Source organism: Tasmannia lanceolata, unplaced genomic scaffold, assembly GCF_043159265.1.
Source record: "Tasmannia lanceolata isolate RefF3 unplaced genomic scaffold, GAP_Taslan_0.1 ptg000006l, whole genome shotgun sequence".
Classification (NCBI taxonomy): Eukaryota; Viridiplantae; Streptophyta; class Magnoliopsida; order Canellales; family Winteraceae; genus Tasmannia; species Tasmannia lanceolata.
This window is the reverse complement of record NW_027518683.1, coordinates 37056386-37068110: the sequence shown is the minus strand read 5'-3', so window position 1 is coordinate 37068110 and position 11725 is coordinate 37056386. Positions and strand designations below refer to the sequence as shown.

Here is an 11725-nt window from a genome sequence, read left to right as displayed (position 1 = left end):
ATACCAACAAAAAGTTGCTCGATATTATAATTCAAGGACAAAGAACCAGTCAGTTCAGCCAGGTGATTTAGTATTGCGACGAACTCAGGAAAACTCGCCCCAAGATGGGAGGGTCCCTACCGAGTCGTTCGAGTACTCCGACTTGGAGCCTACCAATTGGAACATCTCGATGGCACTCTTGTTCCTAGGAGCTAGAGCATGGACAATTTGCGAATATTTTATCAGTAGAATCAATAGGTAAGGTTGTTTGAAAAAAGTACAATGTATTTTGTGTTTTGTTTTCTTTTGGCAAGATCGACGTCACTCTGTAATCGTGTTAATGATTAATGAAATGACGTTTTCTCGAATATCTACAAAAGAATCAATATGGATCTCCACCCTCTGGTCCAAGCCACGAGCTGGCCCGGAAGGGAACAGGAAGTTAAGAGGTGAAATTGGGAATGATCCCCCGAATAATACCCTAAAACGCTTCCCATGTAAAAGACCTGCTCCTACAAAGGACAGGCGGGCCTACGGACTCCGAGCTAATCACTCGAGAGAAAGGTGACTGTCATATAAAAGGAATACCCAAACATCGCACCCATATCGGTGTGGTAGAGGCATTCTTTCTCTCCTATAACCATCCAGGGATGGGTTCGACGTTCTCCATATCAGGAAGAGTCAGCATACGATCTCTCAGAAATTGGTAATGAAAAGTATGAACGAGCATTTATACATAAACTAAAAAGGTTTGTAGGTAAAACTTAGCTACCAAGGAACAGAGTATATACCATAGTTATGACAAACCCAACATAATGACCTCTACAGGGCCAATTAAAAGTTCCATAAGTTATTGAAAAATCCAATGGGAATGAGGAGAAGTACTTACCTATTGATTCTTTTCCAAAGGGGGCACAGTTTCCGTGGGTACCTCTGTTGCTTCCCCGTCCCCTGTTCCTCTCGCTCCCTCTTGCGAAGTTGCCTCATGCGTAGGTTTCTCAGAATCTTGCATCAGCTGGTCTAAGGCGAAAGAAGGATCGATCTCATGTACTCGTTGACGGCATTCGGAAAAGGCATCAATTTTGACATGTAAGCAGAAGATTGTTGCCGCCATGTGAAATTCTGTAGAATCTCACCACTCTTCTCGAGCCCTAGCCAGATCCTCAGCACGAGTGGTCCGGGCGACGAGCAGATTGTTCTCAGCTTGGTCTCTCCTTTGTTTGGCCCACCTAAGTTTATCAGTGAGGTCTTTCACAGTGTCAACATATGATGCGTTCTCTGCTTGGGCCTTTCCTAGGTCTTCCTCCAGTCTTCTAATACGATCATCTGTGCGAGAATATTTCTCCCGAAAAGTGTTCAGTTCAGACTCGTCTTCAAGCATGTGTTCCAGCATCCTCCTCGTAAAACTCTGGGCCTGTGTAATATCACTCAAGAGTAACCACAGAAGGAAGGGGGAAAGGAAAGGTTCATATAGCGAAAAAGGAAAAAAGGACACTTACGCCATGCGCAAAGTTAAGATAATGGACAGCGATCAACTTTAGGGAGTGACCCTCCAACTCGGCCTCCTCGCCGGGTAGCGCAGTCATAAGGCCCATCTCCATGCTAACCCGCGGATTTTGAAGACCATTATCTTCCTCTCCTATTCTCTAGTTCGGTTTGACCATTTCCCCTTGCATTTTTAGTTGTTGGTCAACCAGGGGAGTCTGACCCAGAATTAGCTTTGTCATGCTGGATCCTTCCACTCGGCTCGGGGGATCAGACATAATAGTAGACTTGGCCTTGAGGGAATGAGCGGATTTTCCTTCGAGAGCGCGCAAGGATGCAGCCTTTTTGGCGAAAGGTTCTACCCCTTAAATAGGGGAAGATGGGGTTTTGTCCTTAACCCCAACCGTACTCTTTGAGGATTCCCCCACGACCACTTTTCCCTTGGAGGGAGTATCTTTTGATGCCATATCTGCCATCAACAAACGATGAAATGACATTCAGTGACATGAACAATTGTTGAGGATAGAAAGTCAAAGAGTGGAAGGACCAACTAGGAGGAGTAGGGCTCACCACGATAACTGGCAGAGCTCTCTCCCACCTCTTCACGTACCTTCAAAATTCTCCCACTAGGGGCTCGATATAGCTTATACCTCTTCAGATTCTTCTCCTCTTTGAATTCAGAAACATCAATGGGGTCACCAGCCATAATCTTCGCCAGATCGAATTTATTGAAGTCTGAAGGATCAGGCATAAGTTTCTTTCTCCAGTCGACAGTGCGTTTCCATGCTCTAAGAAAACTCCAGGTGACATCTGCGTGGGGAGTGATAAGGAGGAGAGAAAGGTGCTAGACACCATCACTCCCCTTTCCCCGGACCCTACCCCATCTTTGGATCACTCACACCCCATAAAGAACCGTTAGATGGGTCTGGTAATCTAGTTACCTACGCCATTATCTTGCTGGTTCATTTATTTGGTTGAAGTTGAAATCTTACTTGGGTATCGAAGTGGTTGTCCAGGATCAAGCCCGGACCCCTTGACCCCCTTTATCTATGTTTGTAGGTATCAAGCGTAGGTTCTCTATCAGCCGCACGATCATAGATCCATATTTTGGCCTCATGACACCCATCCTATCAGAATTCTCACTCACTCGCGTAGCCCTACATGGAATATTTTTTATTTGTGCCAAACATGCCTTTAATCCCTCGAGTAATGATACTATAACTGAGTATGACAGTGTTGGTCATATGATTACTAATACGAGCTTTTAATGAATAGAGTAATTTGGTCATTTGATAGCAAAACAAATTTACTAAATTTAATCCCTCTTTAAGGATTGTTACTATGGGAAGCAAATGAGATTAGGGGTGCAACTCGGGTCGGGTTCAACGCGTACATGTCGGGTTCAACCCGAAAATATCGCAAGTCGGGTTGAGTTTGAGTTGAGTCGGGTTCGAGTTCGGGTTGAGGTGCCGGGTTAACTCGACCAGCATCAAAATCCGACATTTGAAAAACAAAAAATTCTATTATTTTTCTGTTTTGGTTTTTAAGAACATACAAACCGAAAGGAGAAAGACATCACCATAACCTGGTCAACCCGACTCGACCCGAAAATTTAATGTCTCAACTAGAATCTGACCGACTCGACCAAATTTCCCAATTTGGGTAATCAGGTTGAGAGTAGAGTCGGGTCAGGGTCTGGTTGACAGTTTAGGGTTTTAGACCTGATTAGGGTTGGTTTCAACCTGACCCAACCCAACTAGAGTTGCACCCGTAAGTGAGAAAAGCTTATGTTGCCCACCTTCTTTTGGATGCCATAATTTTTTTGGTTCTTGGGACTTTTGTGGAATTTCCGCAGGAAACCCACGTTTGGTTGCTGGTTATATAGTGGGCCCAAAAGAATCCCACGAACCAAAATAACTCCGCATGAAACCCAAAGCTGGAAAAAAAATCCCAGGAACCAAAATAATCCCGCACGAAATCCGACGAACCAAAATAACCAAAAGAAGAACTTTTTTCTTCCCAACAGTTCAAGCAACCAAACAAAGCGGATTTTTATTTTACTGGGATGTTTTTTTCCCACCATAGTCCGGTCAACCAAACATGGAGTTTTTATTTTACCGGGATACTTCCAGGGAGTTTTTTTTCCACCAATCTCCCAGGAAGTATTTTGTTCCACAAAAGTCCCGAGAACCAAAAAAATACCGGCAACCAAACGGATTATGGAATCTAGTCGCTTCATTTAGCGGACCCATCTTGGAGATTACATGACCTACTCTGTACTTTATTCCATAATATTTAAAACTAATCTTCTAGCATCCGCACATGTGAAGTAGGCAGCCTAAATATTAGGAATCTTCCATTCAAATGATTTTCACGCTATGTAATCTACAGGGTGGGGCTTGCCAGATGAAGGGTCTAGATCATTCTGATTAGCTCCAATGGGCTCATGTGAAACTTATCGTTTACTTATGGCTTACAATCTCAAGTCCCAACAGAAAGGTAGTACGGTAAAAATATGAACATTTTCTGTTTGCGTATTTTGGGGAAGGGAAGATGGTCCCGTTTACTCGTTTTCCTAAGCTTAGGCATGCTACAAAATTTCCCGTGCTTTCTGCAGGTTCTACGTCCACATAGCACAAAGACAAGAAAACAACGGAATCCAAGGAAACCTTGATGCCAAATGACAAAACTACGCTAAAATGTATACATGAGACGTCCTTATTTGTCAGTATCCGTAGATATATTGCACACGTGACCAGGGGCGATGGCACATGAAAGGGAAGGGGGGCAATTGCCCCCCTTAATTTTTGGGGAAAAAAAATAACCTTTATTTTTTAGAGGAATGCTAGCATCAAGTGGCTTATTAGCCGCTTCAATGTACTCTGGATATGATTGGTTACAAATTCGACAAGCTATCATTTTTCTTGCAATAAAATCCGTCTCTTTAACTAGAGTTAAAGAAAAATCCCTAATTGGTCGCTTTTCCACTTTTATCAGTTATCTATATGCTATTTTTTCGTTCCAATAAAGAATCCATAATTAGATGGTTTTCCTCTTTAATAAGTTAGCTTTAACCCTGTTAAGGCAATTTTTTAGTTGCAATGCAATGAGAGATTGATTGGGATAAGCTTTAACTACATCTTCGACTGAGAGAGAAGATTGGGATTATCTTTACGAGACCCACCAACATCCAAACTGATGGGGTGCGACAACGCAGCAGCCTGTTAGCTTCCAACACGTGGCTAGAGGAGGGCCCACCGCAGGACCCTCGCCAGCAGGGGTAGTTTGGTAATTCCCTCGGGGTAGGTGAACCCGAACCTATAGCTGGTCGACACCTGCGTTGGAGGCATTAACTCCCTACCTACCCCAAACCTTCCTTATAAAAAGGCTTCCAAAGCTCATAAATCGGGTATTGAATTCTCACCCACCACTCTTAAAACACCCTCTTCACTCCGGCTCATACTGACTTGAGTGTCGAAGGGCCTGTCCGGAGTACACTCCGGGTCGGTCATTCTGACCTCGTTTGCTCCTGTGCAGAACACAGCTCATCCGGACTCTACTTCCCTCCAGCTCGGCTCTTACGTCACTGCCATATCTGTTAACCGATTTTGGGCCTAACAGATTGGCGCCATCCGTGGGACCACTGAACTAAAGGTGGTTCCAACCACTTCACAAAAATGGCAGGACGCAAGAGTGCGCGGGTGCCAACCGCACGGACCACCCGAGCCGTGCTACCCGGCAGGACTCGGAGTGAGCGACTCGCCTCGCTGGTAGTGGCAGCCTCCGCCACGGCTGAACAAAACCAGCCTCGCTCCGTAAATCTTAACTCCATGCCGACTCCAGAGCAAGTCCAAGCTCTCTTCCAACAGATGACCGCTCTCGTTGGTCAGTATCAGCAGCTGCTCCAGGCGCCTCCCCAACCTCCTCCGGAAGCTCCACAACCTGTCCTCGAAAGGCCAGAAATCCACAGGGGAGGGTCGTCGCGTCGTAGTGAAGACCGGACTCACCATTCCCCCGGACAAGTCCGTCACCCCATAGCCAGGCATGCGCAGACAGAGCCGCACCGCCGTAGGAGGTCTAGGTCTCGCTCTGCGCAAAGGCGCCGAGCTCATGAGGAGCGCGCGCCACAGGCGAAATCAGGGTCCCGTCGTCGGAGTCCGGAGAGCCACTCCGGCTCTGCCGCAGGCCAATCCGTGGGGAGAAACAGATCACCAGAACATAAAGACGACCCAGTGATGCGAAGGATAGAAGAGATGGGCCACAGAATCGAAGAGCTGGCTAAGGATCAAGGCCGGCCTGTGTCTAGGGCGTTCTCGAGCAGAACGCCGTTCACCGACGATGTGATGAGTGCCCCAGCACCAATGGGGTTTAAAATGCCAGCTATCCCGCAGTATGATGGGACCACTGACACCGTCGACCATTTGGAGACGTTCCGGACATTGATGCTCCTCCACGGTGCGTCAGACGGTTTCCTCTGTAGAGCATTCCCGACAACCCTCACAGGTGCAGCTAGGGATTGGTACTCAAGGATCCGACCGAACTCCATCAATAACTTCGAGGACTTCGGAGAAGACCTAGTTCGTCACTTCATGAGCAGCCGCAGGCCAAGGAAAACAGCAGCATCCCTGATGACCTTGCGGCAGGAGGATAATGAACCTCTCAAAGCCTTCGTCAGCCGCTTCAACAGGGAGGCACTCCAAGTGCCAGATTTGGACCCCTCGGCCGTTACGAACGCGCTTCTCGCGGGTGCTAGATCGAATGATTTCCACCGAGCAGTGGCCCGCCGGAATCCTCACTCCCTGGCAGACCTAATGTCCGGGGCAGAGGAGTACATATCTGTAGAAGAGACACTGGCAGCTCTGGATTCGAGTCGGAGGAGAACCTCTGATGACAGGAACCAAGACAAGCCCCATGCTAAGCAGTGCAGGGACGACAAGGTCGTCAGAAGGGACAAATCCCCGCACAGGAGGGAAGAAAACTTCACCCCTCTCAACACCTCCCGGAGGCATATATTGGCGGCCATCAGCGGAGAAGAGTTCATAAAATGGCCAACTCCAATGATCTCCAAGGGAAACAGGAGAGACAAATCGAAGTACTGCCGGTTCCACAGGGACCACGGACACGATACATACGATTGCCGACAGCTGAAGGAGGAGATCGAGCAGTTAATCAGCAGAGGCTACTTGAAAAAATATGTCCGGAGTGACACCCGCGGGAGTGACCCCAAGGAGAAGGGTCCCCAGGGCCGAAGCCCTCGGCGGTCTCAACCGCCCCCAGTCCGAAGACAGTCTCCATCGCCGCCCAGTCCACCGCCAGAGGCACACGGCTCCCAACCAAGAGGAGTCATTGGCACAATCATGGGCGGCCCGGCGGCTGGAGGCACCTCCTCCGCTGCTCGGAAAGCATATGCGCGCCGGGTCAATGCCGTGCATACATGCAGCAAGAAAGCGAAGACGGAGAATGAGATCTCCTTCTCGGACGCGGACCTTGACGGCCTGATATTACCACATGACGACGCCCTAGTCCTGACTATGCTCATCGCAAACTGGGAGCTGAGGAAAATCCTGGTAGACAACGGGAGCTCAGCCGACATTCTGTACTATCACCCCTTCGAAAGAATGATGATAGGTGACGACCGCTTAAAGCCCGCAAACTCAGATCTTTTCGGCTTTTCAGGAGAAGTAGTCAAGGTTGAGGGACAAATTGAGCTCCCTGTCCTCGTCGGAGAACCGCCCTGCCAGGCCTTCGCCATGGTCAACTTCCTAGTAGTGAGGGCCACCTCGGTCTATAACGCTATTTTAGGACGGCCTGGCCAGAACCTGATCCGCGCCGTCGCGTCCGCTTATCACCAGAAGATGAAGTTCATAACGCCCAATGGCGTGGGAGAAGTTCGAGGAGACCAGCCGCAATCTCGGGAATGTTATGCAATGGCGCTTAAGGGCAGAAATGCGACGGAGTCGTTGCCAATCGAGCTACTGGACTTGAGGGACGAAGCTCAGGGAACTCAGCCCGCCGAAGACCTTGTCCCCGTCCCCCTGTGCGAGAAAGATGACGAAAAGGTAGTCCAGATCGGCTCCTCTCTTGACGACGGCGTCCGGCACAACCTCACCCAGTTCCTCCAGGACAATGCGGATGTCTTCGCATGGGCCCCCACGGACATGCCCGGCATCAACCCGGAGGTCAGTTCGCACAGACTAGGTGTCGACCCGACCTGCAGGCCGGTGAAGCAGAAGAAGAGACACTTCGCCCTCGAAAGGCAGATGGCGATCAGAGAAGAGGTGGAGAGACTCCTAAGAGCTGACTTCATCCGAGAAATCCAGTACCCGGACTGGCTGGCAAACGTAGTCCTGGTGAAAAAGGCCAATGGGAAATGGAGAACCTGCGTCGACTTCACGGATTTGAATAAAGCCTGTCCAAAGGACAGCTACCCGCTCCCAAAAATCGATCAGCTCATCGATGCCACCGCAGGTCACGAAGTGCTCAGTTTCATGGACGCCTTCTCTGGATATAACCAGATCAGAATGTATGAGTCAGATATCCCGAAGACCTCCTTCGTAACGGATCAGGGGACTTACTGCTACCGTGTCATGCCCTTTGGCCTGAAGAATGCTGGGGCCACGTATCAGAGGCTTGTAAACAAACTCTTCCGGAATCAGATTGGCCAACATGGAACTATACGTCGACGACATGCTGGTGAAAAGCCTAAGCTCGCAAGATCATGTCTCCGATCTAGAAGAAACGTTTCAAGTCCTGAGAGACAATAAGATGAAACTCAATCCCACCAAGTGCACTTTTGGGGTCAGCTCGGGGAAGTTTCTGGGGTTTATGGTCAGCCAGAGAGGGATAGAGGCCAATCCAGAAAAAATCAAGGCCGTGGTGGAGCTCGCTCCGCCGAAAACCATCAGAGAAGTGCAGCGACTGACAGGGATGATAGCCGCGCTGGGGCGCTTCGTCTCAAAATCTGCAGAGAGGTGTCTCCCTTTTTTCAACGCAGTCAAAGGCCTCAAAACCTCGCCCTGGACAGAGGAATGCCAAACCTCCTTCGAGGAGCTGAAGCAATATTTGTCCTCTCCACCGCTATTGACAAAACCGGAGCCCGGTGAGGAGCTAATCTTGTATCTATCTATAAGCCCCCTGGCTCTGGCTGCGGTCCTAGTTCGTGAAGAGCGCAGCCAACAAAAACCGGTCTACTACGTTAGCAAAGCCTTGCACGACGCCGAAATAAGGTACCAGCGGGTCGAGAAATTGGCTTACGCGCTGGTAATGGCGGCCAGGAAGTTGAGACCGTATTTCCAAGCTCACACGATAAAGGTCCTAACTGACCAGCCGCTTAGACAAGTCCTCCACAAGCCAGATACTTCAGGACGATTGGTTAAATGGGCCGTGGAATTGAGTGAATTTGACATCCGGTACATGCCCAGGCCCGCGATCAAGGCTCAAGTATTGGCAGATTTCGTAGCTGAGTGCTCCATCCCCCAGCAGATCGCCGAACCTGAAATCGCCCAAGCCCCAGCAGCGAAAGGTGCTACTACAGCCGGAGAACCAGCAGAAGGTGAAGCCAGAGCAGGAACCATCCCCATGCCACCAGTTGAGCATGATCCTTCAATCGCCGAAGCACTTTGGGAAGTGCACGTGGACGGATCCTCAAACAAGGCTGGTTGCGGAGCCGGTCTGGTTTTAACCGGGCCGGACGGTTTCACACTAGACTACGCCTTGAGGTTCGGCTTTCGCGCTTCCAACAATGAGGCTGAGTATGAAGCACTCCTCGCCGGAATGAATCTTGCAGTCCAGACCGGAGCCCAGAGATTGAAAGCTTACTGTGACTCCCAGTTGGTCGCCAACCAAATCCAAGGTATATACGAAGCCCGCGACGAGCGAATGATTAAATACCTCTCCCAGGTCCGGCAACTATCCTCCAAGTTCAGAAGTTTTGAGGTTGTCAGAATCCCCAGAACGGACAACACAAAGGCAGATGTACTGTCCAAGCTGGCCGCATCCGGATACACGACTCTCGGGAATATATGCATGGAGTTCCTACAGGCCTCCAGTATCGAAAGAAAGGCTGCTGAGATAATGCAGGTGGAACACGAGCCCTGCTGGATGGATGAGATCGTCGACTACCTGCGTAGTGGGAAACTGCCTGAGGCCAAGAGAGAAGCGCGCAAGGTGATCCAAAGAGCAGCCCGTTTTTCACTTGATGGCGAGAACTTGTTCAAAAGATCCTATACTCTCCCATACTTAAAGTGTCTCCGGCCCAGCGACGCCACGTATGCCCTGCAGGAGACACACGAAGGTATTTGCGGGGAGCACTTGGGGGGCAAAGCCCTGGCGATCAAAGTCCTCCTTAGAGGTCTGTACTGGCCAACGTTGAGACAAGACGCGCTGACCCTGGTAAAGAGATGCGAGAAATGCCAAAAGTTCTCCCCCACCATTCATCAGCCCGCCGTATCTATGGCCCCAATTGTCAGCCCGCTACCCTTCGCTATTTGGGGAATGGATATCTTGGGCCCCTTCCCACCGGCCTCCGGAAGGCGCACCTTCGTAGTGGTGGCTATTGATTACTTTACCAAATGGGTGGAGGCTGAACCTCTAGCCCAGATCACTGAACAGAATGTGCAGAACTTCTTCTGGAAATCAGTAGTCTGTAGATTCGGGATTCCTCGCGCCCTGATAACAGACAACGGCAAACAGTTCGACTGCCGAAACTTTCGGAAGTTTTGCTCCGACCTGAAAATTGCGCAGAGGTTCACCTCCGTAGCACACCCACAGACCAACGGGCAGACAGAAGTCACAAACCGAATCCTGCTGCAAGGGATCAAGAAAAGACTGGACAAAAAAGTTGGTCGATGGGCAGATGAGCTGTATCACGTCCTATGGGCCTATCGCACCACCCCGCGCACACCAACGGGTGAGTCCCCATTCAACCTGTCCTTCGGAACAGAGGCGGTAATACCTGTCAATGTAGGCACCCCGTCCGCTAGAATTTCCAACTTCAACGAACAGCTCAACGGTGACGGGCTCCGCGCGAATCTTGACTTATTAGAGGAGGCCAGAGAAGAATCCCGAATAAGAGTCGCCGCCTACAAGCAGAAAGTATCTCGCTACCATTACTCGAAGATACGCCCTAGAGAGTTTCGAGTTAGAGATCTTGTCTTAAGGAAAGCTGCTATCTCCCAACCCAAGAAGGCCGAAAAGCTTTCCCCAACCTGGGAAGGGCCTTACCGAGTAAAAGAGGTGATTCGCCCGGGAAGTTATAGACTGGAAACACTCGAGGAACAACTATTACCACATGCCTGGAACTCGAAGAACCTTCGCAAATATCATCAGTAGCAAAGTAGCCGACACACACAAAAAAAAAACTTTGTAAATATCTCCTGAATGTGAATGAAAGAACCTTTTCTTTTTGCAAATGCCTTCGTGTCCGTCAGATTTCGAAACCCAGTTCACTAAAACTAGGGTACTCAACGTTTGGTTCGCCACGGCTCGTCTCCGCAAAGACCGGGAGCCCACTCCTGGTCCGGAACCAGCCCGGATGCAAAAACCAAAGCTCCTTCGAAACCCAGTTCACTAAAACTAGGGTACTCAACGTTTGGTTCGCCACGGCTCGTCTCCGCAAAGACCGGGAGCCCACTCCTGGTCCGGAACCAGCCCGGATGCAAAAAACCAAAGCTCCTTCGAAACCCAGTTCACTAAAACTAGGGTACTCGACGTTTGGTTCGCCACGGTTCGTCTCCGCAAAGAATCGGGAGTCCACTCCTAAGTCCATGACTCCTACCTGGAGCGATAGTTACGCATCATACAAAAAAGCAGTATAAACTAGAGACGGACAAGCATTGAAGAGTTAGACAAACAAAAGTTCTTTCCATTCATATGTTGGGGCCTCAGAGGACCATTACAAAAGGGAGTTGGGCCTCCAAGGGGCCATTACAAAAAGGAATCAAGAAATCGCCAAAAAAGGGGAGGAAAAGAACTCAGGGCGCCTCATCGCCCCCATCCCGCGCTGGATCTGCCCCCGGGGGCAAGAGTGCGTCAGCTGCGGCCGGCTCCTCGTCAGTGAGCGCCGGTGGATCAGGTATAACCATCCTCGACAGGTCAACGCCCGGATTGGAATCCTTGACCTGCCCAAGGCAGTCAAAGAACCCTATCTTGTAGGCCTCACTAGATAGAAGAAGGAGTTCGTCCTCCTTCTCCTGAACGGCAGTCGCCTGCCTCGATAGGGCTCTCTCCCTTTGAGCGTTGAGGGCTTCCGTCGCCTCCTCCT

At 49.8% G+C, this 11725-nt stretch overlaps 1 protein-coding gene across 1 annotated transcript; it reads left to right on the top strand.

Moving 5' to 3' along the window:
* Window positions 1-8727: 8727 nt before the first annotated feature.
* On the top strand, window positions 8728-10794 carry LOC143878961 (uncharacterized). Its single transcript, XM_077381174.1, has 2 exons — window positions 8728-9855; window positions 10207-10794. The coding sequence occupies exons 1-2, from the start codon at window positions 8728-8730 to the stop codon at window positions 10792-10794; spliced, it is 1716 nt and encodes a 571-aa protein (XP_077237289.1).
* Window positions 10795-11725: the final 931 nt, after the last annotated feature.

Bases quoted from the DNA above. Each gene is read 5' to 3' on its own strand.
- LOC143878961 (XM_077381174.1), top strand. From the start codon at position 8,728: ATGGCGGCCAGGAAGTTGAGACCGTATTTCCAAGCTCACACGATAAAG. The intron at 9,856-10,206 runs GTAAAGAGATGC...AAAATTGCGCAG, and splicing joins GACAAGACGCGCTGACCCTG to AGGTTCACCTCCGTAGCACA.